At 38.9% G+C, this 21,162-nt stretch overlaps 1 protein-coding gene across 1 annotated transcript in view; it reads right to left on the minus strand.

The window, feature by feature from the left end:
• Window positions 1-21,162, minus strand: part of LOC140950114 (von Willebrand factor A domain-containing protein 8-like) — a 36,569-nt gene that overhangs the window by 13,791 nt on the left and 1,616 nt on the right. Inside the window, exons 3-28 of the mRNA XM_073399290.1 lie at window positions 20,172-20,227; window positions 19,851-19,925; window positions 19,095-19,309; window positions 18,886-18,949; window positions 18,126-18,290; window positions 17,833-17,882; window positions 16,596-16,704; window positions 16,312-16,416; window positions 15,513-15,704; window positions 14,991-15,077; window positions 13,682-13,759; window positions 12,732-12,892; window positions 11,387-11,500; window positions 10,410-10,581; window positions 9,561-9,638; window positions 8,282-8,397; window positions 7,673-7,785; window positions 6,416-6,522; window positions 6,179-6,250; window positions 5,495-5,571; window positions 4,465-4,540; window positions 3,952-4,087; window positions 3,376-3,495; window positions 1,846-1,898; window positions 932-1,084; window positions 198-349 (exon numbers count right to left, since the gene is read on the minus strand). Of these exons, the coding sequence (XP_073255391.1) occupies window positions 198-349; window positions 932-1,084; window positions 1,846-1,898; window positions 3,376-3,495; window positions 3,952-4,087; window positions 4,465-4,540; window positions 5,495-5,571; window positions 6,179-6,250; window positions 6,416-6,522; window positions 7,673-7,785; window positions 8,282-8,397; window positions 9,561-9,638; window positions 10,410-10,581; window positions 11,387-11,500; window positions 12,732-12,892; window positions 13,682-13,759; window positions 14,991-15,077; window positions 15,513-15,704; window positions 16,312-16,416; window positions 16,596-16,704; window positions 17,833-17,882; window positions 18,126-18,290; window positions 18,886-18,949; window positions 19,095-19,309; window positions 19,851-19,925; window positions 20,172-20,227 (2,896 nt within the window). The remainder of the gene's footprint in view (window positions 1-197; window positions 350-931; window positions 1,085-1,845; window positions 1,899-3,375; window positions 3,496-3,951; window positions 4,088-4,464; window positions 4,541-5,494; window positions 5,572-6,178; window positions 6,251-6,415; window positions 6,523-7,672; window positions 7,786-8,281; window positions 8,398-9,560; window positions 9,639-10,409; window positions 10,582-11,386; window positions 11,501-12,731; window positions 12,893-13,681; window positions 13,760-14,990; window positions 15,078-15,512; window positions 15,705-16,311; window positions 16,417-16,595; window positions 16,705-17,832; window positions 17,883-18,125; window positions 18,291-18,885; window positions 18,950-19,094; window positions 19,310-19,850; window positions 19,926-20,171; window positions 20,228-21,162) is intronic.

The following is a 21,162-nucleotide window of genomic DNA, read 5'->3' on the forward strand; positions in this document are numbered from 1 at the left end:
GTTTTTGGTTTATAAGGTGAAATTCAGTTTGCTTTCCCCTTACAGTAAAAGTTGAGTTACTTGAGAAAGACATTTCTTATTTGGCCTTGGCTAAATCTATACGTTATGATACTTTTTCGAAAACCACTCATAAGGGGATCCAACTCTCAATCTATTCCTTAGGTTTTCTTTTAACGCTCGGATCATCACATTCTTACTCTTTGGAAAGGTTGATGTTTGTCAGGGAAGCTCCCACAGGGATCCCATGCTTATGCATTACTTCCGTTACAACTTCTTTCACTTCCGGGTGGTATGAATCGAAATCGAACACGTTGCGGACCACATTTGCCAAGCCTTCGTTGGGAAAAGCCTGCAAACGAATATTAAATTGCATTGCGGTTGGCTTGTTTCAAACAAAAACAACACTTGTTAAGATTAACGTAACAGTAGTTTTTGAAAATATTAAGTTCGCCGGTACACCGCTACAAATAGACATTAAAATAAACCTTCCCTACGCACAAATGGAGATTTCTGTGGAGAAAATCCTTAATTGTGCCGATTCAAATAAAAGATACTGAGGAGTGCTTTCCGATGGTAATGTTTATCATTTCGTTACAAAGTTAATTCAACTTTTGAGTCTGTGGATGAGATCTTAAAGTATGATGATTTATATAAAAGATACTGAGCAGTACTTTCCTGTGGTACTGTTTATTATGCGGTACAAGGTAAGTCTAACTTTTGAGTCTGTGGATGAAATATTGAAGTGTTACCATTCAAATGGAAGCTACTAAGCAGTACTTTCTTGTGGCACTGTTGATCACGCTGTACAAGGTGGTTCTGACTTTTGATTCTGTGGGTGAAATCCTAAAGAAAAGCCCCATTCAAATTTAAGTTACTGAGCAGTACAAGGGCCCAATGACTCTGGAAATAAAAGAGGTAATAGTAGCCGTACCTGTAAGTGTTTGACAACACTGACCACCTCCCTGGTGGAGTAAGGATAGGAGATGAGTCCCTGATCCGCTCGGGATCGTAATTCGCCAAAAGCATTCACCAGCTTATGAAGAAGCTCCTCTGGAACGCTGGGACCGTACTGACGCAACATCGACTGGAGAGAAAACGTGAAACAGGAGGATGGTTTAAAATTTCTTTGGTTAAAAAGTGCTAAAATCAGTGAATTAAGTCAGTTGGATATCTGATCTCTGTTTCAAAATCATTTTGTTTGAGAATTAATATCAAACGCTCGAAACAATGTTTCATCGCAATATCAAAGCACCTCGAAGTTCGCTAAGAAATACTTCACTGGGCAACGTTGTTCCAAATCTCTTCTCAGTGTTTGACATACGCCGAAACACTCTGTCTCGTGTGTTTATTGTGATTGCCTTTTAAAAACACGCTTTAAAAGTTTTCTTTCCGCTAACTACGATACAAGGGGAGTTCTTTAAGAGACAAACACAGCCAATTCATAGATATCTACAAGACCAAGGGCTGGTACACAGAAATTTAGCCTTAGATATCTTAATACGATCTATTTCCGTCTTGCCCTCACTCCCCCAAAAGCGCGTGAACAGTGTGCTTCTAAAGCGGACAACGTGTTTTTTCTTATTTGGTATGTTCATTGAAGGGTGTTATGTGCTTGACCCTTTAATCAAGTCCTAATACCAAAATTCGAATTCCCATTTGCTGTCCCTATACGTTTCTTATAAAAGTAGTAGCGAGAAGTTGTTGAATTATCAACTCATTGTATCTTGTGTGATCATGTCCTTAATTCTCATCACCAATCTGTTTTATAAATCATTGATATCACCAAGAGAATTTTTATACTAACACTCTTAGGACTAAAAGGTTTAAATAGCAATAGCCTCTTACCATTTCCGACTCAAAGTCAGGGTTATCCACCGCATGACAGCTAAATATATCACCTGAGATGAAGCAAAGAAGGAAAATGTGTACGCTAAAGGAGATATAACCAAAGGTATTATGCTACGATGCTAAGAGCGATCGTCAAGCGACTGCTGCAAGTAATGTTGCATTTTCCTCGGTTTTGCATTTTTGCTATACGTCGAGAGGGTTGAAGAATCAGCCTACTTTCTCGAGCAACAGCCCACGTTCGATATACATGTTTTAAAATTCTGACATGACTCCCAGACCTTCTGGTCATTTTTCTGTATTCGGTTTGGTTTTCTTTGTGCTCAAGTCTCTTCTGCGAATTGCGAGACAATGGAGTCGTAAGAAATTTGCAGTTTTGACTTTTTAATCTCGGAGTCATGTTAGCATTTTAAGTAATGATCCGGGTAAGGTGGATGGCAATTTGTTTTGTTATGCGGCAACGGTGCTTTCGCCACATAGGAATGTTCTCATTTTTACACAGAGAATGCATAAACCTACATGAAGGCCGTTTACGCATTAAAATGCATTTACACTTTTCTTTGAAAGGGTGTTTTTTTGCGTTAAAAGATGTTGACCAATCACAAGAGTTGACAACAATAGCCAAGAAAAGTTTACAATTTTACATGTTCCCCACATAGGATTTCTTTGTTATTCAAACGGAGACCAGATTTTGTTATATGGAAGATGGTTGGAAAGTTAGGATGAATATATGTACTGCTTTATGAAGTTTTGTTAACTTTTGCTGTTTAAGCCAATCAGAAGTAAGTACAGACAATAGAAAAGTTAGCACCTTTTGCATTCCAACATGTTCGTTGCCGTTGTTGCTATCGTTCTTATCTGGACCTTTTTTTAATATATCGAAAGTGGGCGATTAGAAATAAATCCAAACCACTTGCTCACATGAGTTTGTTCCCCCGACAACGTTGGAAGACGTGTTCAGTTTAGGCGGTGTTGCCCTAAGCAACTTTTCATACTCTGGCCAACGTCTTACATCCGGGTCAATCGCGAGCGTCATAGAAAATAAAATAACCCAATCAAAACTCGCGGGATAACTCATGGGAACAAGGTAAAATAAACCAATCAAAACTCGAGGCAAGTACTTTTGCCAGCAAAAACGCGGGAACACTCATAGGAACAAGGTAAAATAGACCAATTAAAACTCGAGGCAAGTAATTTTTTGCCTGCAAAAAACGAGGGAAAACTCAAGGGAACAATGCAAAATAACCAATCAAGATCAAGGCAAGTACTTGTTGCCAGCAAAAAAAGCTTGGGAACAAGGCAATTTTTCCTGCAACTTGTGTTCTACCAAAATTGTGAGGCGAGTTACATAAAAAATTGCGTTGAATAGTGGCGAGAAATGAGGCACCTAAATTATTTAAAAATTGGAAATCTGCTTTGCTCTGCGCTTCCACCTCCAAAAGCTGGGTACACATGTAAAAGGTGAGGCTGACAGAAGTCTGTAAAATAGCTAACGAATTAAAACTTCTATTTGACTGAAAAAACTCTTACCAAGGGATCCAAAAAAGTCGTTTCCCAAGAAAGGAAATCCCGGACGATTCGCCAGAACGATCATACGGAAGTCAGGATGGGCTCTGATGGCATTTTCAGGCAAAGTTGTTGCGTCACCTCCTGCAGAGTAAAAACATGTCAAATTTCAAGTCTGTGGCCTCTCGATAATGAGGCGATTAGTTATACAACTACCTGAAAAATTTATGCAATTTAATTGAAATTCCACTAACCTGCGACGTTGCATTACATACATTACATATCTACTAAGAAAAGGACGACTGCAAGAAGTAGTGCGCGCGCGTGAGCCAGCGTCATTTTGGCGGGAAAACGCGATAGCCGTCGTCACTCCACAACTGGTTTTAGCGAAAATGTCGAAGTGACGGAAACAAGTTAACAAATGTTATCAGTCTGCGATTGAGAGAGGGCTTAGCCTCCTTCAATAAAATAACCGTGTTCACATTTCTGGCGAAACAAAAAGTGAAATGATGCTTCTCGGGGAGCCTTGTTATTAGAATACGCGAAGAAAACTTTAAGTAAAATCTCATCCTCGTCCTCGAATCTAAGTGTCTTTATTACCTGTTACAATGCGTCTACCATCTCCAAGAACCATCACTCCACTCTCGACTAAAGATTTTAGTATACATGTCACGTGAGTTGGTGCCTTGTCTGCCTCGTCCACGACCAAAACATGGCCAAACTTGACCGCACGAACCTGGAAAAGTTAAAACACAAAATGGAATACACTAGATGACCCTGAGAAAACAGCCGCCAACGACACCACTGGTTTTTCCCGCCAAATGATGTCTGAGGAACAACTGCGGCAATTCCATACTAATGACGTGTCACTACCCAGAACCGAGTGGCGCTTGTGATTGGTTGGAGCAACGACCAGTCAGAAGCACTACCCAGATCTGGGTAGTGGTGCGTCATCAGTATGGAATTTCTGCGCTCGTTTCTCAGACGTCATTGCGCAGGGAAACCAGTGGTGGCGTAGCGAAATGTCGGCTGTTTTCTCAGGCTAATTAAATGGACTACGTCCTTAGAATTGTGCATCAATACACTCGTGTCCTTAGTACTGCTACAACTAACCAGCGGCGAATCTTCGTAAATTATGACTCCATCTTGAACGTTCGGCTGCAGTGTGAGGGACTGGACTGTAGTATCCCTGTGGTATTTAGAAAGGAAAGTACAATCAGCTTAAAACTAAGACTATATCCTATTTTCAGATGATCCGAAATCTTAGCTTTCTGGAGACGGATAAACTAGCCCTACAAACTGGAGAAGCAAGATAAGGGCTATATTTATTTTAACCACTAAATTACTGAAGGTGCCCTTATGATAGCTACCGCACAGGTACCCTGCGAGCAGTGGTTTCTCCAGGCCGGACGCTACGCTTCGATGGGAAAGAAACCACTGCGTAGCGTCCGGCCTGGAGAAACCACTGCTTGCAGGGTACCGCACAGGTTGTGAGAATGTGTGAATAACAGTCCTCCTATTCAGCACTACCTTCACCCAGACGATCACGCTTAACTGTTAGATAAGCGCCGGTCTGCTAAAAAAGAGGCCGTGGGTTCAACTCTCGGCCGAACCAACACCCAGGGCCTTAAAAAAACTGAAGAGAGAGTGCTATCTTTGTAGTGACATCCGTAAACGGGCAGACTTTGTAGTCCTTTGGCATAAGGACGATAAAACGTACATCCCCGTCAGATCTTATTCATAGAAAAATTCGGCAAGTCGTCAAACAGCCCACACACTGTTCAGTAACAGTTGGGAACGTAGTCACAGGTGTGGTGGTCTCTCTCCAATTAACATTAGAAGGCATTCATAACTCATTAATTTATCAATAGTAAACTGCGCTACAATGAACGTCGTCGCAAAAGTTTACTTCTTTTTTTACAAGAACTAACAATGGAGAGGACTTTTCTGAGAAGGCCTGATCTCTCTTGTTTTGTACGTTAGCTTGCTCTGAAAGTGTTTTATTCCTTCTCGTCTGTGTCGGGCTGAAGAAAGAGCTAGTCGATTGTCAGTCACATTTAACCTCAAAAAGGAAGAACATCTTGTGACTTTGACAAGAGTTTGACGGGCATCAGCGATTATAACTTTATAAACAGCCTTGTACCTGTGGAGTTGAATGTATTCCCTTGGGCGATTTAAAAGGTGCAGAAACCTGTCAGCAATCTTGTTTTTTCCAACACCCTAGAAAGAAAAGATACATCAATAGAGCTTATTCACGATACCCGCTATCTTTGCACGCGCTTTAGGATCCATGGGATAAAAGCAATGTCAAGTGGTATTTCAGGGTTGGGGGCAAACAAGTGATAAAACATGCCAATACCAGAGAGACGACGACGATTTAATAGTCATGCACAATTTACAGTTCGACTATTGACAAGATTGACGTCATTATTTTTCGCTTTGAGGACATCTACGGTCGCGACAGCATCCAAAGTAACAATGAACACTTCCACCAATAATTTGCCATTAGCGCCTTTGAGATATAAAAGTTCGTCATTTTCGGTTGTCTAGAATAAACAAACTCAACCACGATTCTTGTAATGGCAAATTTTTCACTTGTTTGCCCCCTGAGAAACCACGTGACATTGATTTTATCCCATCAGTCTTTGAGCGCGTGCAAAGATGGCGGGCATCGTGAATATGGTCTATTTAAACAGCCCCAAAACGCGGTAAATGTTTTAAATTCAGATTCAGTTATTTTTACTCAGCCAAATTTTGTGTCTCTGTTCCATTATCCATTCCCGTTTAAGTATTCTTGAAAATAAAGGTAAAATGATAATTACTCTACCTGATTCCCGACAAGAAGTAAATGCTCGCCAAGCATAAAGTCCTTCAACATATCCTCCATGACACTAAGATGCTGGTAGAGCAAAACAAAAAACAACAACACGATAATATGAAGAACAGTCGGATTTTCTAAAACTACGCAAAGATTTTACTAAAACGAGGAACAGGGGATAGGGAACGAAAAATGGCGAACGGGGAACGAGAACGGAGAACATATTACACTGTATTAAGCGTTTACCTGGTGATTTTCATAGAAAAGAACGTCAGGAACTTTAGTTCTGTTTTCCGGGTTATAAACCGGTACTGTTGTCCGACCAATATGAAGATTCCCACCTTTTATTTCACCTGATGAAAATAAAAGTTATCAAAAAACGAAAAGGAATAATTCCTTCGAATACTGAACACTGAGGTGCATCGAGATAGTGCCCTAAGAAACTACCTTTCTAGACAACGAGAGTTCTTTACTTATTACATGAAAAACCGGAAATTCCGGTTGAAAAAATCAGATGGTTCGCGCCTTTCGGTATGTGAAGCTACAAAAAACATGGGCTGTTATTTGAGGCGACGCGATTTTTCTACCCTTTTTCAAGTCTGTTTAGCTAGTTTGGATACCGTAAAAATTCCGAAAATAAGCCCCGGGGCTTATATTTTTCAAAGGCCCTTTTTGAGGGGCTTATTTTTGGAGGGGCTTATCCACGGAGGGAAATTTGCGTTTCAAAATCGATTCGGCTAGCCTAAAAGTTGGAAGTAAATTTACCGTTTTTTCTTTGTTTTACTTTGTATTTGAGTGCAATTTTCCAAGTACAAGTCCCTGGGGGCTTATATTTGGAGGGGCGATTTAACGGAGGGTTTTTTGCGTTACCGGATTAGGGACTTATATTTGGAGGGGCTTATTTTCGGAATTTTACGGTATATTTCGTAATGGGTCCTTCTCCCACCGTGTCAAATATCAAAGTTTTATGTTTATGCACAAGATTTCCACCCGGGTGGTCTGTGTAAACGGTAAGCACACCGAGTCGTTTTTTTTTGTTCGCCCGTGCGAGCGAAACGCACGAGAGAAGGAAATGCCGACACGCGTGTTACTGACGGCACGAAGCGGGAGAGGATTCTCCAACGCGCGTACTAACAATGAAGAACATTAGGTGAAGTGTAAAATACCATAATATTCTTTAATTTCCCACTGGGTGGTGCTTCATATAAACCGACCTCTGCAATATCTTTTCTCAGCTTTGCACGATTTGCACGTGTAAAACATCAGCATTTAGAAAACTTGAATGAACGGCACATGCAGTTCGTGCAAAAAAAAAAAAAAAGAAAATGCAGAAGTGAGGTTCACATGAAGCACCACCCAAACAGCACTGTAAAGAATATTATGGTATTTCACACTTTGGCCAATTAAGAGGCACTATGGGATAACGTCATTTGTTCAACCTGTCCTACGTGGGGAAAGATCGTCAAATGCGTTTTTAGTGAAAGTGGTTGGAACTTGACTTACATGTAAATTCACTATTTTCTTGTTGTTCTTGCTCGATAGCGGCTTTGTCAACGTGTATTCCTGATTCATCCAGAATTTTTTCTAGCGAGGAAGCAGCAAGTCTTGGTAAAAACCTGTCAAAACAAACATCCTTAGCCTGCAATTTTCATAAATATCATGTGATGAAGTTTTCTCCAAATAGACCTTTTTAGTTTGTATGTTTTGTTTTCCCATTTCAGACCACGTGATGTTCTCCAGGGAATTTGCCTTTTGTCTTTTCATTAATCATGCATACATATGCACGTGAATACGCGTGAATAAGACGACATTTGAAAGAAACAGTTCTCTGGGGTACCATCACGTGGTCTGTAATGGGAAAACAAAACATACAAGCTGAAAAGGTCCATTGCCACCGAAGTTAAAGACAAAAAATAGGAAAAATACTTCAGAAACTCTAGGGAGAATGGGTACAAGCTTTGGCCGCAGTGATTCCTGGAATAGTTTGGTTGGTTACGATTAGTCGATGGTATTCATGGCAACCATTAACCGCCTCACTCAACTTGAGAAGACAAAACGGGGTTCTGTTCGCGGGCTGACCCATTTTATGAAGAGGCAAGTGAAGCTGTGTACCTTGCTAAACAAGCCTTTTGGATGGAATGCTCAAGATCTTCAGCTTGGTAAGTAGCCAGACGACGAGCGATGCGAAGAAGCTGTCTTGTTGACAATGACGATGCAATTGATGAAACCTGAAAGTGATCAGTAATCGTACAAGAGTTCACATGGATAGAAATTAGTGTGCTAACACAAACCTGTATACGGTAAATGACCTATTAGACGCCCAGGGGGTTTAGTTAATTTTAGGTGTCAAAGAGGGGGTGTTTAATAGATAGGGTCGTCATCGTCAGTCTATTCTTACTTTGAATTAACATTAACCCTTTCACTGCAAGAGTGTTTGATGGAGTTTTGTAAGGTGACTCTAACTTTTGAGTCTGTGGACGAAATCCTATGATGTGACCATTCAGATGAAAGCTCTCTACCTGTACTTACACATGGTGCTATTTGTTTTACAAAATGAAATTTGGAAATCTGGTCGAAATTTGCCTTTGGTTACATTTGGCAGTGAAAGGGTTAAACAGGATGCAATGCGCAAACCCTTATTAATCAAGCAAGAAAAAGTAAATTGAATGATCCTGATCCTTTTGCCAATTCCTAGAATTTTGGATTAACTGTCATGAGGGGTGTCTATTAGACAGGGAGGGGGGGGGGGGGGGGTTAAAAGAGAGAGGCGTCTAAGACAAACGTAACATCGTAGACGAGGCCTTTATTTGAGAGTGGGCGTCAATTAGATCATTTACGTTGTATTGGACAGCTATTAAGCGGACACTAGCGAGGGTTCCGCGTGTGTCCGCATAATGTAAGTTTGACCTAGACCCCGTCTAGACCGGGTGCGGACAAATTTTTGAACGGATAAAAACTGGTGCAGTGTTGACTTTATACATTCAAGTTTTGTTTCAACACAATCAACACTGCTTGGGAAAGAGGGGGACAGTAGAGATAGGCTCTTATGACAACACTCCCAAGCTTTTTTAAGAGGTAGAATATGAGTTATTTAGTAAAGTGCGCCTTCGCGCCAAATTTCCTCCAGTGTCCCAAGATTTTTTGACCAGGGTTTCGCCCTTTTGGTGGAAAAAGTCCATTCTAATGCTGGCAGTGGCAAAAATTTGTACGGACTCGTGTAAACGGTACAGTAACAGAATTTGCACGGTTTCGTTTAAACGGGTTACACAGACAAAAAATTCGTCCGATCAAAAATTTGCCTGGACCCGCCGTTTAAACGTTTAAACGGAGTCTCAGTGTAATGTGATGGAGAGAAACTCAAAAGATTGAATACCAAGAAACATCAACGTACCGTGGGATCTTTAGACAATCGTAACTTGTCTGTAAGGTTTAGTAGCTTGTCCATGACATCATGGGGACAACCTGGAACCTGATGTCAAAGAGAACAATGAGAGTAACACGACGCTATTCACAATTTTCACATTGCCCATAATGCACCATGTTTACATCCCGCCCTCCGCCCCCCAGTTAGTTAGTTAGTTAGTTATTTGGAAATAGTTGATATACTATTTATTGTATAAGACTTTAAATAAATAACATGTATGTATGTATGTAACCATTGTTTCCAGTCTTCTTGTGTATTACGGTCGTTCCCAGAGAAATTGAAGAAAATGCTTATGCAAAATCGAACAAGTGTAGTTTCAAAATCTTTTTGGCATGTTTTAAATCTTTTGAATAAGCTTTAACAATTAAGTTATTTACAGGACATACTTTCATCGCGCTCATCGCAATATTTGGATTTTGCCTTTTATTATGCCATTACGATCGACTAGTTTGCAACTACTGAGCTTTCAGAAAATGAACAGTTCGTGGCGTTTAATAAAAACCACAAGCGCTATAGCCTAAAAAAACACCCGACATTTCGCCACGTCACCACTAGTTTCCCAGCGAAATGACGTCTAAGAAACGACTGCAAAACTTCCATACTGATGACGTGTCACTACCGAGATCTGGGAACTTCTTCTGATTGGTCGTGCCACGGAGGAAATTTGTCTCAACCCATCAGAAGCACTACTCAGATCTGGATAGTGTCATCAGTACGCAATTTCTGCGCTCGTTCCTCGGACGTCATTTGGCAGGGAAACCAGAAGTGACGTCACGAAATGCCGGCTGTTTTCTCAAGCGACTCAAGTTTGTTTACCATTTCGTAGATCACTTGAGCTTCCTCCTGCTTGGATAATGGACGTACATGATGGAACAAAAACATGGAGAGCAGCTCGGAGTTGAGCCACTGCTGCTGAGAGCTTCCACCAACAACTGGCGGCTCAGCAAGTCCGATGATACGGAATGATGGATGAATGCACAAGATGCCCCTACAAGAGTAAAAACACGCAACGGCTCACATAAATGCAACAACATGGATGACACAGTTGAATGGTGCGCGGCCTTCGGTGTGCGAGGTCCAGAGTTCGACCTCCGGTGACATCACGTCCTTGCTTTAACTTTTCTCCTTTCTGTGTAGCTTTAAGTCGCCTCAGGGCCTATTTACATGGAGGTGAGAGACTTCAGGTAGGTGTGGCAACCCGCTTAGGTGGGGTAAGAAGGAGAAAAGCGTGCTTTCTTTTACGCATGAGTAGAATATTATTTGCTGCCAAACAGTAAGCCAAACAGAGTTGGACGACATTGCGCATGCGAAGACCATTATTTGAAGGCAGTTATTTGCAGGTCACTTGGTGCGCTCTAGGCCAATGAAAAGGAAAAAAAAATTGCATCGAATGATAATAAACAATTATTGGATGAGGTTTTCGTGATATTCGGAATAATCAAGGTTGAGGTAAGTGTTATCAGCCGAGCCGAAGGCCGAGGCTGATAACAGTTACCAAGACCTTGACTATTCCGGAAATCACGAAAACGGAATCTAATAATTGTTTTATTAGACATTGTTTTGAAGAAAATGACGACAAACACACCGTCGCAAGGAACGTAAATTGATATTGTTATTGGAAATCATGCATTGCGAGCGTTGATTTCCAAAATAAGCTGTAGATTCTTAGCCAATGAGAAGACAGATAGTGAGTTCAATGTATAAGTCCTTAAAGCAAAGCCCCTTTAAATGGAATTGCTGTAACCATGTACTTGTGTTTTACTTGGCTAGACTTAAAGCTTTCCCCAGCTTACCTGGAGGCCATTTCTTCATCAGTCCACTTGTTTTCCTCTTTGATTATTTGATATCTTTCATGGTGCAATAACCTTGTTCCATCGTACAAGGAAAGTTCTCGCTCACTGATAAGCCTACGAGGAAAGAAAGCCGAAAGGGTTCTAGTTATCTATAATCACAAAGACACTGTCAGTAGATTCCACTAAAATGAAATGGAACGGCAAAACGTTTCACATACATGTACCAGTAAGTAAAATGAACTTAATGTACACTAGCCGTGAGGTTACAGCATATTTTTTTATTCAGTTCATAAGAGGGGTATCTATCTACCAATTTGGTGAAAGCACCAGGGTTTCCTCTTATCCTATTACTTTCAGCCTCAATGTACTTCTTTTAAGTGCAATATCCCTGGTTATTTCGCATGCACCTTCTGACACTTATCATGGGCAAGACACGGAGAGCATAACAGCGCGTAGCAAAACTAAACAAAACATATAACTCTTGCAACACAAATGATCTGACAAGGATTATTCGAATTACAGTAAAAACCCGTGAGTACGACCCTGGTTTTTAAGAACATTGTCTGTTAGGTCCTCTCTATACGGGAAGCTGTTTAGTATAAAATTTGAAACAGGCTCTCATAGGCATGTTTACATAAAATACTAATTTTTATGCAGATTTTATGTAAGGAATAGGCTGAATACCACTAAATACTCATAGCTACCATGTTTTTTTTCTTTAGAAAATAAGAACAGATTTAGTAACCTAAAGAACTTTTTTAGGCTAACTTGGGAAAATGCTGGCTCTAAGGAATAGGCTGAATACCACTAAATACTCATAGCTACCATGTTTTTTTTCTTTAGAAAATAAGAACAGATTTAGTAACCTAAAGAACTTTTTTAGGCTAACTTGGGAAAATGCTGGCTCTTACTTGGGGGTTTTTACTGCATTAGGGACCTTATGAAACTACGAGGGCGACGGCAACGGGAACTCAAAAAAAACAATAGGTTTAATGAGCAAAACAACAACTCTGCACGTGTATCACGCTTTTTTGTACATTTCTTTGCAGTCCCTGTACAAATACGATGTAAAATGACCAAATTTTACGTTTACTTGGGAACGGGAACGGTAAGGCGATAAATTCTACCATCTCCGTCAGAACTAGGGCGCAGTCCCTTCCCTTCAGCTCCAACCCAGATTCCCTTCTTTTAAGTAACTGAGCCCCTTGGAATAATCGCGAAAAAAAGTGAAAGTGATGCGACGTCTATTTTTCAGCGACGTTTTCATGGACGTTGCCCTTGCCGGAACGTAAGGTCCCTAACTGAGTGACCTTTGACATCATTTTGCTCCTTTAGCTCAAGTTACCTCTGCAGGACAGCAAGCGTGCCAGGGTTTACCCTATGAATTCCATCCAGCTCTGCAATGTTTCCTTCAAGGGCAGCCATCACCAGAGGAGAGTATCGCCAGCTTGTGTCTCCATTGGGCAGCGTTATACGCTGCTGGAGAAGATCTCTTGCTGTCATGTCCTGTTTTATTGGAAGAAAAAAAAGAATTGATTCCGTACTCTTTCAAGTTTTTAAAATTCCATGACTTTCCATGAATGAATGAATGAATGAATGACTTTATTTACCGCGGGTAACACATTACAGTTAAGAACTGGTAAACTTGTGGTCCTCCATGACTTTTTCCATGACCTTTTTCTAGTTTTCCATGACCTTAGGTTTACATAGAGCTGTCATTTTCGAAAATTTTCAACACTTAACTTTGGTTTAGCCTATTTTTCCGGGCTTAAACAGTTCAACAGAAACAAACTCTGGTATCCACTAAAATGCGTGCCGTTCGCCCTGTTTAATTACTCCTCTTTATCCTACGTTATCCTCGCTTTGTCATCTGCAGTAACTAATCTACCAAACCAAACTTCAATTTTCCATGACTTTCAAGGACTGACAATTAAATTCTTAAATTCCATGACCTGTACGACCCCTGTTGACTTCTTGGTAATTCGCTACTTTAGAATCGTGGAGACTGGGTTGAGTTATCTTCCGCAAAGACCTCTGGGATAGTAACTAGGGATGCGCCAGTCAGCTATTAACTAATTTTTTCCCCTGTCCCAGTAACAGTCCCAGAAGTGTTTGCAAACGTTACGTTGGTCCAGTTTCCTTCTAGTGAGTGTTCTTATTTCTTAAGTGTGGCGAAAGTAATTGGAAGCTCAGGCGACCATGATGGCAGCCAATTATTTTCACCACAAGATAAAAAAAAAAACAACAACAACAACAACAACTCTGCACACACATTAAACTTTAGTGCTGATATACCTGAAAGAGGACCACAGGCTCGATGTTGTAACCCAGAAAATCAGCAAACTGCTGCACCAGTACACTTTTTCCACAACCCTAAAAGGTAAATTAATGTAACCAGTCATCTCCACATAAAGTCAACAAGTACATGATAAACAAAATAAAAATCAGTGGTATTTCTTCCCAGCCTGATTCTCAGATGCTCCAGGTTGCTCATGGCCATGAACTCACATGGATGCTCCTGGCTACTCTTGGCCATGCACACTCTCACTTGTGGCCATGCATTCGCGTGGCTACCATCGACTGGGAGTGTCTGAGAATCAGGCTAATATTTCTCCCCAGTTTTTGGTAACATTGTTCCCAGGGCCCTCTCCTACTTGGTCTTCTTACATAATATAAAGCACTGCAATAAGTCTCATATCCAGTCTCATAAATCATGATCAATCAACTGTGTCACTTGACAGGAAATCATATCAAGGGAATATTAACTCTTTCAGCCCCATTATCCACATACAAGGGCTTGAGACTGATGTCCATATATTCCTTGATAAATTAATTGAGAGTACTTGTTAAAAGATCAAAGCATTATATTTCCCCTTCGGTGATCATTATATTAATCCTTGTAACCTTTCCACTTGATTATGCATGAACATTGTTAGAGAAAATTGACGTTGGCCACTGTTAACGTAGTTTTTTGGACTATGCTAAGAATTCATAGTTAAGGAATTTGCGGTAGCCTCGTACACGCCCAACAGGAAACTCAAATAGTAGATAAACCTCAACTTTAATTAAGTAGTTTAGTTTTACCAGAGATCTGAATTGGACATGTTTCATGTGATTTACTGCTTACCGGTTACACTGTTTCATGGTTATCCCGATCAAGGAAAGTTAAGAAAACTCGCCATAGAAGTAAGTTTGTGATCAATGTTATAATATTGTCAATCATTTTAGTTTTGTTAGTTTTATATGGATTTCATGAGTTTTTGGATATTGACGATCAATGACCGCATGGCATAATGATTGTTAAAAGTTTATATAATATCAGTTATTCCTGCTTCGCTCGTTTTAATTGTTTCATTTATTACCAATTGATTTAGTTAATTAGAATACATTGTACATTTTAATTTCAGATCAAATAAATATATTATTAGTTATACGATTTCGAGTATTCTTCGGTAGTGGATCGTCTTAGTTCCCTTACGAAACAGCCACTCTTGGGACCTAAAGGGCTAACAAGACAGCTAGAGCATTCTATGTTAAGTAACTATAAATGAAACAAAAATTAACAGAAGTAAATAAATTTTAAATTATTATTCATCTTTCTTACTTTGGGTCCCACTAAACAGAAATCATGAACTGAATGTGACTCCAACATGTCTGCCAACACCTTGGAATGAGATTCTGTCATTACAAACTGCAAAATTAAAACACAATATAAATATGCATGACAAACTATCTTTTTGTTAACATTTCTTCTTCCTGTTTTATTTTTCTTGGTATTGCTAAACAAGTTTTAATAATGTATGTAAGTACTGTAATGTGATATAAATCTTTGTGACACTTAATAGTAAGATTTTTTTCCCCTTTTGATATAGCAAAACAAGTGAAACCATGCCCCTTGATTCCTTGCATGCAGGCTTGTTAAACCTGGTAAACATTGCCCAGTATTTTTTGCAAGTTTTTACTTTTTTCTCCAAGTAAAACAATGTGCAAAATAGGGTTGCCGTTCTCTACTTTCTTAGTTCAAAGCAAAAGCTACATGTTTTACTACCAAAATGTTACTCCACATTATACTCCAGAAAAACAAATAATTATCATGATAGCATTTCATTATCAACAGTTGTATCACCTTTAGTTCACCAGATCCGTTCTTCTTTATATAGTTTGCCTCACTGCCAGCAGGAGTCTGAAACACAGAGTTCCACTTCTTTGTTTTGATTTCCACAGATGCCATAGGCACTGAAGAATCCGCAGTAAATTTATTGATTGAATTAACTGATGTCAACAAAGATTTGTTGCTTCTATCATTGAGATTAAATGTCTGCAAAAGAAAGTAAGAGGGGAATATAGAAGGTTAATTGTGTACTCTAAGAGCACTTATTCCAAAAGTCAGAACTGGCTGGCCAGATTGGTCATTTTGAAAATGAAATATTAGAAGTTCTCTCGAAAGTTTTTACTAAAACCCATTACTGTGGTGCACACCATTTAGGAATAAAGTCATCTACATGCAGCTGAATAGTCTTGATCAACAGTGGAACTCTCCTTACAACTAGACTGGTCTGGCCGTCCAGTTCTGGCAAATCGTAAGTACCTTAAGAGTGCTTACCATTGGTCATGATTCACTGGCCAGAACAGTCCATTCGTAAAGAAAATTTCACTATAAATCAGAACTGTCCAGCAAGAAGAGTCTGCTCCTATAGTAGGCATGGTAGTGATGGATTCTTAGTGAAACCTCTTGGAAAACAAACTTGGAGAAAACTGATGTTGATCACTCTTGGAGCTTTAAGTTAGTCATCATCTCTTAGTGACCACTGTATCTTTGCATTTTGGGTGGTTACCATAAAGTAGGTTCCATAACATATCCTAGCTCAGCGCTAGCAAAACTATCATTTTATGTTATAAGTTTGTAAAATAATTACAGTTTTCACCTTGAGTGCATCCTGGACAACTTTTTGCCCATCATCTCCAAGTATAAGTTCATGAGGATATAGTCTGTGAATGAGTTCTTCCAACGAATGTTTTGGATTTATGTCCTGCAAGGAAACTAAAAGGTAAGCATGCAAGCGGTTCATTGCTTTATCTGAGGCTATTATGGAATCAAGAAGCAAAGCGACCAGGTTTAATATCTCATGTACAAATTTTACAGTGTTTTCTATCATAAAATATTTTCAGTTATCATTTCTACAAAAAAAAAAAACAGAAGTAAACTTACCATTATTCTTACAATATTTACAAGATTGTGAATTGGAAAATCTGGAAGTCCAACAGAAGCCAGCTCTGTTGATTGTAAGGTGTGTGCAAAGGAGGCAACTTGTGCTAACCTGCAGATGCAAAATTCACTTGTAAATTACAATCATTACCTTAGATAACGAAAGAGTTGAGGATCATCTAGCCTGAGAAAAAAGAAAACAAGCAACATTTCAAAACGCCGCCACCGGTTTCCCTACAAAATGAAATCTAAGAAATGAGCGCAGAAATTCCCTACTTTGATGTGTCACTACCCAGATCTGGGAAGTGCTTCTGATTGGACAACCAAATTTCCAACCAATCAGAAGCACTACTCAGATATGGTAGTGACATGTCATCAGTACTGAATTTCCGCACTTGTTTCTCAGACATCTTTTTGCAGGGAAACCAGTGTTGGTGTTGTGAAATGTCCGCTGTTTTCTCAGGCTAAGGATCATCTTTCAGTGAAGCCTTGACTATTAAAAGTCATCTCACAACATAATGAGGACATAATGAGGATGAAACCTGCTAAAGGCAAAAAGGTCTTTCTTGCAGCAAATATGGGAAAGAATGGACCCCTTTAAGATAAAGAGGTGAGTCTGCTCAAACTTGTGGCCACCCATGACTGAGATGGATGCCTAGAGATCCTTGGGGTCATCTTACAATCAGTGACATGATGGTTATGATGATGATGATGATGGTGGTGGTGGTGATGATAATCTTATGATGTTAATATGATAGTGGTGGTGGTAGTGATCATGATGAAGTGCAAAATTATGCAGCATGCCTTGGATGATTAATCAGTGTCAAAAAACTTGGATGGTAAGATACCTGTATATCACCCATCACTGGTCATTACATAACATGATATAAAGTAAATCCTGTTGGAACCTTTGGTAAGCAACCTCCTTGTGAAAGTGACCCAACCACTTTTTGGGAGATGGTTTCATAATTTTCCAATGTTTTTAACCTCTTTTTCTGTGTATGCGACCACTTGACTCATGGGCTGATCTCTACGTTTGCTTCATGAACTTCACACACACAATCATTGTAACTTAGAAATTGCGTGCCAAAAAATGTTCTCCAAAAAAGTAGTTGTGGTGGACCTCTTCCTGGAATAGATCCCCTGTTGTTTGATACTTGAAAGTGGCCACTGACTTTTTGCAATTTGTATGGTTACTTACAAGAGGCTCTACACTATTTTGAATGCTAATATTGCAAACCTTTCTTGTGGTAAATGGGGGCAAGATGATTGCAAGAGAGCAAGCTGGTCCTATAGGAGAAAAAAGTACAAAACATTAATATACATATATATATATACAAATTCCAGGGACGTACAGGACAACTACTACAGATATAAATAGACCAGTTTCGATACATTAAAATTTATACTTGGAACCAAGGGGAAATAAAACAAATTGAAGATATCACCTTTATTTGGGCATAGGGATGAATAATACATTAGAATTGAAAGATGAATGTAACATGTATTTCACAAAGTATTTTCAAATCTTACCTTAAAAGGTAACAGATGAATGTCTCTTGCTTGAAAACGTGACCGCAGAGGGGGATCTAGAGGGTTTCCATGGTAACGAGGCACAGGTAACCCAAGAGCAATCACTCTGAAGTCTTCACTCACACGCACAAGTTTCCATGCTTTCAATTCCTCTTCAGAATGCTCCTGGAAAGAGATCAAACAATGAAATCTCCTGCGTTCACCATCATAAGATTTCTCAAGAGGGCAGAAGAAAAGGAGAAAGATATTATATAATCTAATCACTAGTATAACAATGTTGCACTTGTGTGCATGTATCATTAATTTCAAACCCATAAGCAACACTCAGGACTAGTAAATATATACTTGGCTTGACATCAAATAGAACAGTATCAAAGAAAAACAGTAATGATCTTTTCTAAGGCTCCTAAGATCCTTGATCAGATACCACATCACCAAAAATGAAGTGAATGATTACTAACGTATTGTTGAGATTTCTGTAAAGACTCCGTTACTATATAGAATCTCTACAATTATGTGGATTAAAGGAACAGACAAAAAAGTTGGTAAAATCATCACTGGCCCTAGTTAGCAATATGTGAATTGTCACTCTGACGTAAAGCTTTGTGATTTTGATTAATTATTTACTGATTCATTTATTGATTTTTACTGATTTTTTTGGAAACTATCCCTTGGGGATATTACAATTCATGTAGATGTAGATGAAGATGTTAATCAGGCTGTAAAAGTAAAATTCACTCAAAGTCAGCAGTGGCCTTACTTTTAAAAGAGAATCATATCTTTCAGCTGCCATCAGGAATCTTCCATCCTCTAATTGCATCTCCCTTAAAGAGCACAGTAGGAAGTAAGTCAAGCAACAGTATTAATACCCAGTAAAAACCGTTTCAGCAAAAAATTTTCCTCAAGAAGAACAATAACAATCAAAATATGAAGATCAATATCATGAAGTAAATCTCAGATCTTACGAACCGGTTTTCAAGAAGGTTGTTTAACACTGGTAATACATTTCGTTCAGCTTTTTCAATTCCCTCAAGCAAAAGCACTCGTCCTTTGGTAGCGGCACGCACAGCACACTGATCAACATAATATGCAGTGCCTGATGAGATTTCTCTCCTTTGTTTGAGATCTGACTCTGTTGTGTCACGTGACAATGCAATGTATTCAATCTCACGCTTGGTCAGTTCCTGAAAAGAATGAAGAATTTTCACCGACCAGAAATTGTCAATCAAAATAACGCGCTTAGCTCACTTCAAAGCAGTTCAAAGCATTTGTTGAAGCTGATCAGCCAAAATTTTGTTTTGGTCTGCATTTTAAAAATTATTTCTTATTTAATAAATAAATGTTTGAAATATATACATTATTTTTTATTTTGTAAAGTGCTATTGATCACCATAATGTAAATAGTGCTATATAGGTTATCAAATTATTATCATTATTATTTTTACTAATATTATTGTTAGCCTCAACCTTATGTTATTTCAAAAGGTTTTTAGAGAGGCTTGAATTATTTGTGAAGAAGGCTTGAAATAGCTTGGTATTTTCAATAATATTGGATACCAGTATGTATCTCTTAATGACTTAATGATGTGAACAAACAGGGTGCTATAAATAAAAATAATCAGTGACATGTAAATTTGTGAGACCAATCAGAGAGCATGTATTTCCTAGGAGAAACAAATTATTGTAATATAAAATATATAAAAATTTATTAATCATTAGATTTACCAGGTACTGCATGGCCAGTAGTCTCCTGGATGGTCCTGGAGATCCAATGAGAAACACATCCTGACCCAGTTTGTCCTGTTTTAAAAGAATGTGCATCAACAAATGATATCAACTACTATTTCGCGCAGCCATTTTTGCCTCCACAATCAAGAGCTTTGCTTGACAAGACAAAAATGGCTCTGTGGGAGATTAACACATCTTTCCACTCCACAAATATCACTTCTTGCTACAACAAGCACTGACAATATTCACAGTATAATGATTATTAATATTATTAATTACTAATTATTAATTATTTATTATTAATAGTTATTAATATACCTTTTGCATGATCCATCTCAAATTTTTTAGAACATACTGAGGAAGCTCTCCACTCGCTTAAAAAAAGAGAGAAAGAAGAAATATTGGGTGCTGAGTTAATATTGTGTTGCATCCTGTGTGAGAGTTAAAAAGGTGTCTGGAATAGGAGTGACAAAATCTGGATCAGACCGTAATGGATTAACACCTATAATGCTATCCCTAACCAGTTAACCATGATTAAAGAGTTGAACCAATCCAGTCCAGTCATTGTCCAGTCATCTACTGCGAAACAGTTTCATCCGACCTCTGATAAACTGCTAAATTATCCTAATATTCTAATAGGCTCACGTATGCATGTTAAGCAAAGGGAGCTGTAAGAGTTTGAATCATTATTTTAGGGATCAGTATTTAGGAGTGAAAATAAGTAATAAAAATACAGCAAAATTCCTTACTTTGTCTTCATGTTTTATTTACTGTATGCTCTTTTGGCATTTTGAGCCATTTTGGAGCAATTCCAGTGAGTTTTAGTCATGTACAATGTATTTATGTACTAGTCCTACTATTATATAAAAAGTTACAATTTATTGACGGAGGGGACAAAAGCATGACTAAAACTTACTGGAATCACTTTGAAATGTCCCTCCCCACCCCCCCTCCCCCCCAAAAAAGTACACCATATTTTTATAATTTATTGCTATTTTTGACTCTCATACATGTACTATGACTTCTGTGCTTGGGCTATCTGTCAATCCAAGAAAGTTTACATATAACTTGAAGGTACCTTTACTAATTAAGCAATAGAGAACCCGAGACGAAGTCGAGGGTTTGCATAACTGTCGAGAATTCTCCCAACCCTCGAGTGTTTATATCAGGCTATGCAAACACAGGAAAAAAGTTTTCTATTGCTTTTATAAAATAACTTTCCCGAGAAAAAAACGCAAAATTCTTTGAATGGCACTGATTAAAAGAGAAATTCTTACCAGTCGCAAAATCTTGTCCACGAAGTCTTGTA

Source organism: Porites lutea, chromosome 10, assembly GCF_958299795.1.
Source record: "Porites lutea chromosome 10, jaPorLute2.1, whole genome shotgun sequence".
Lineage (NCBI taxonomy): Eukaryota > Metazoa > Cnidaria > Anthozoa > Scleractinia > Poritidae > Porites > Porites lutea.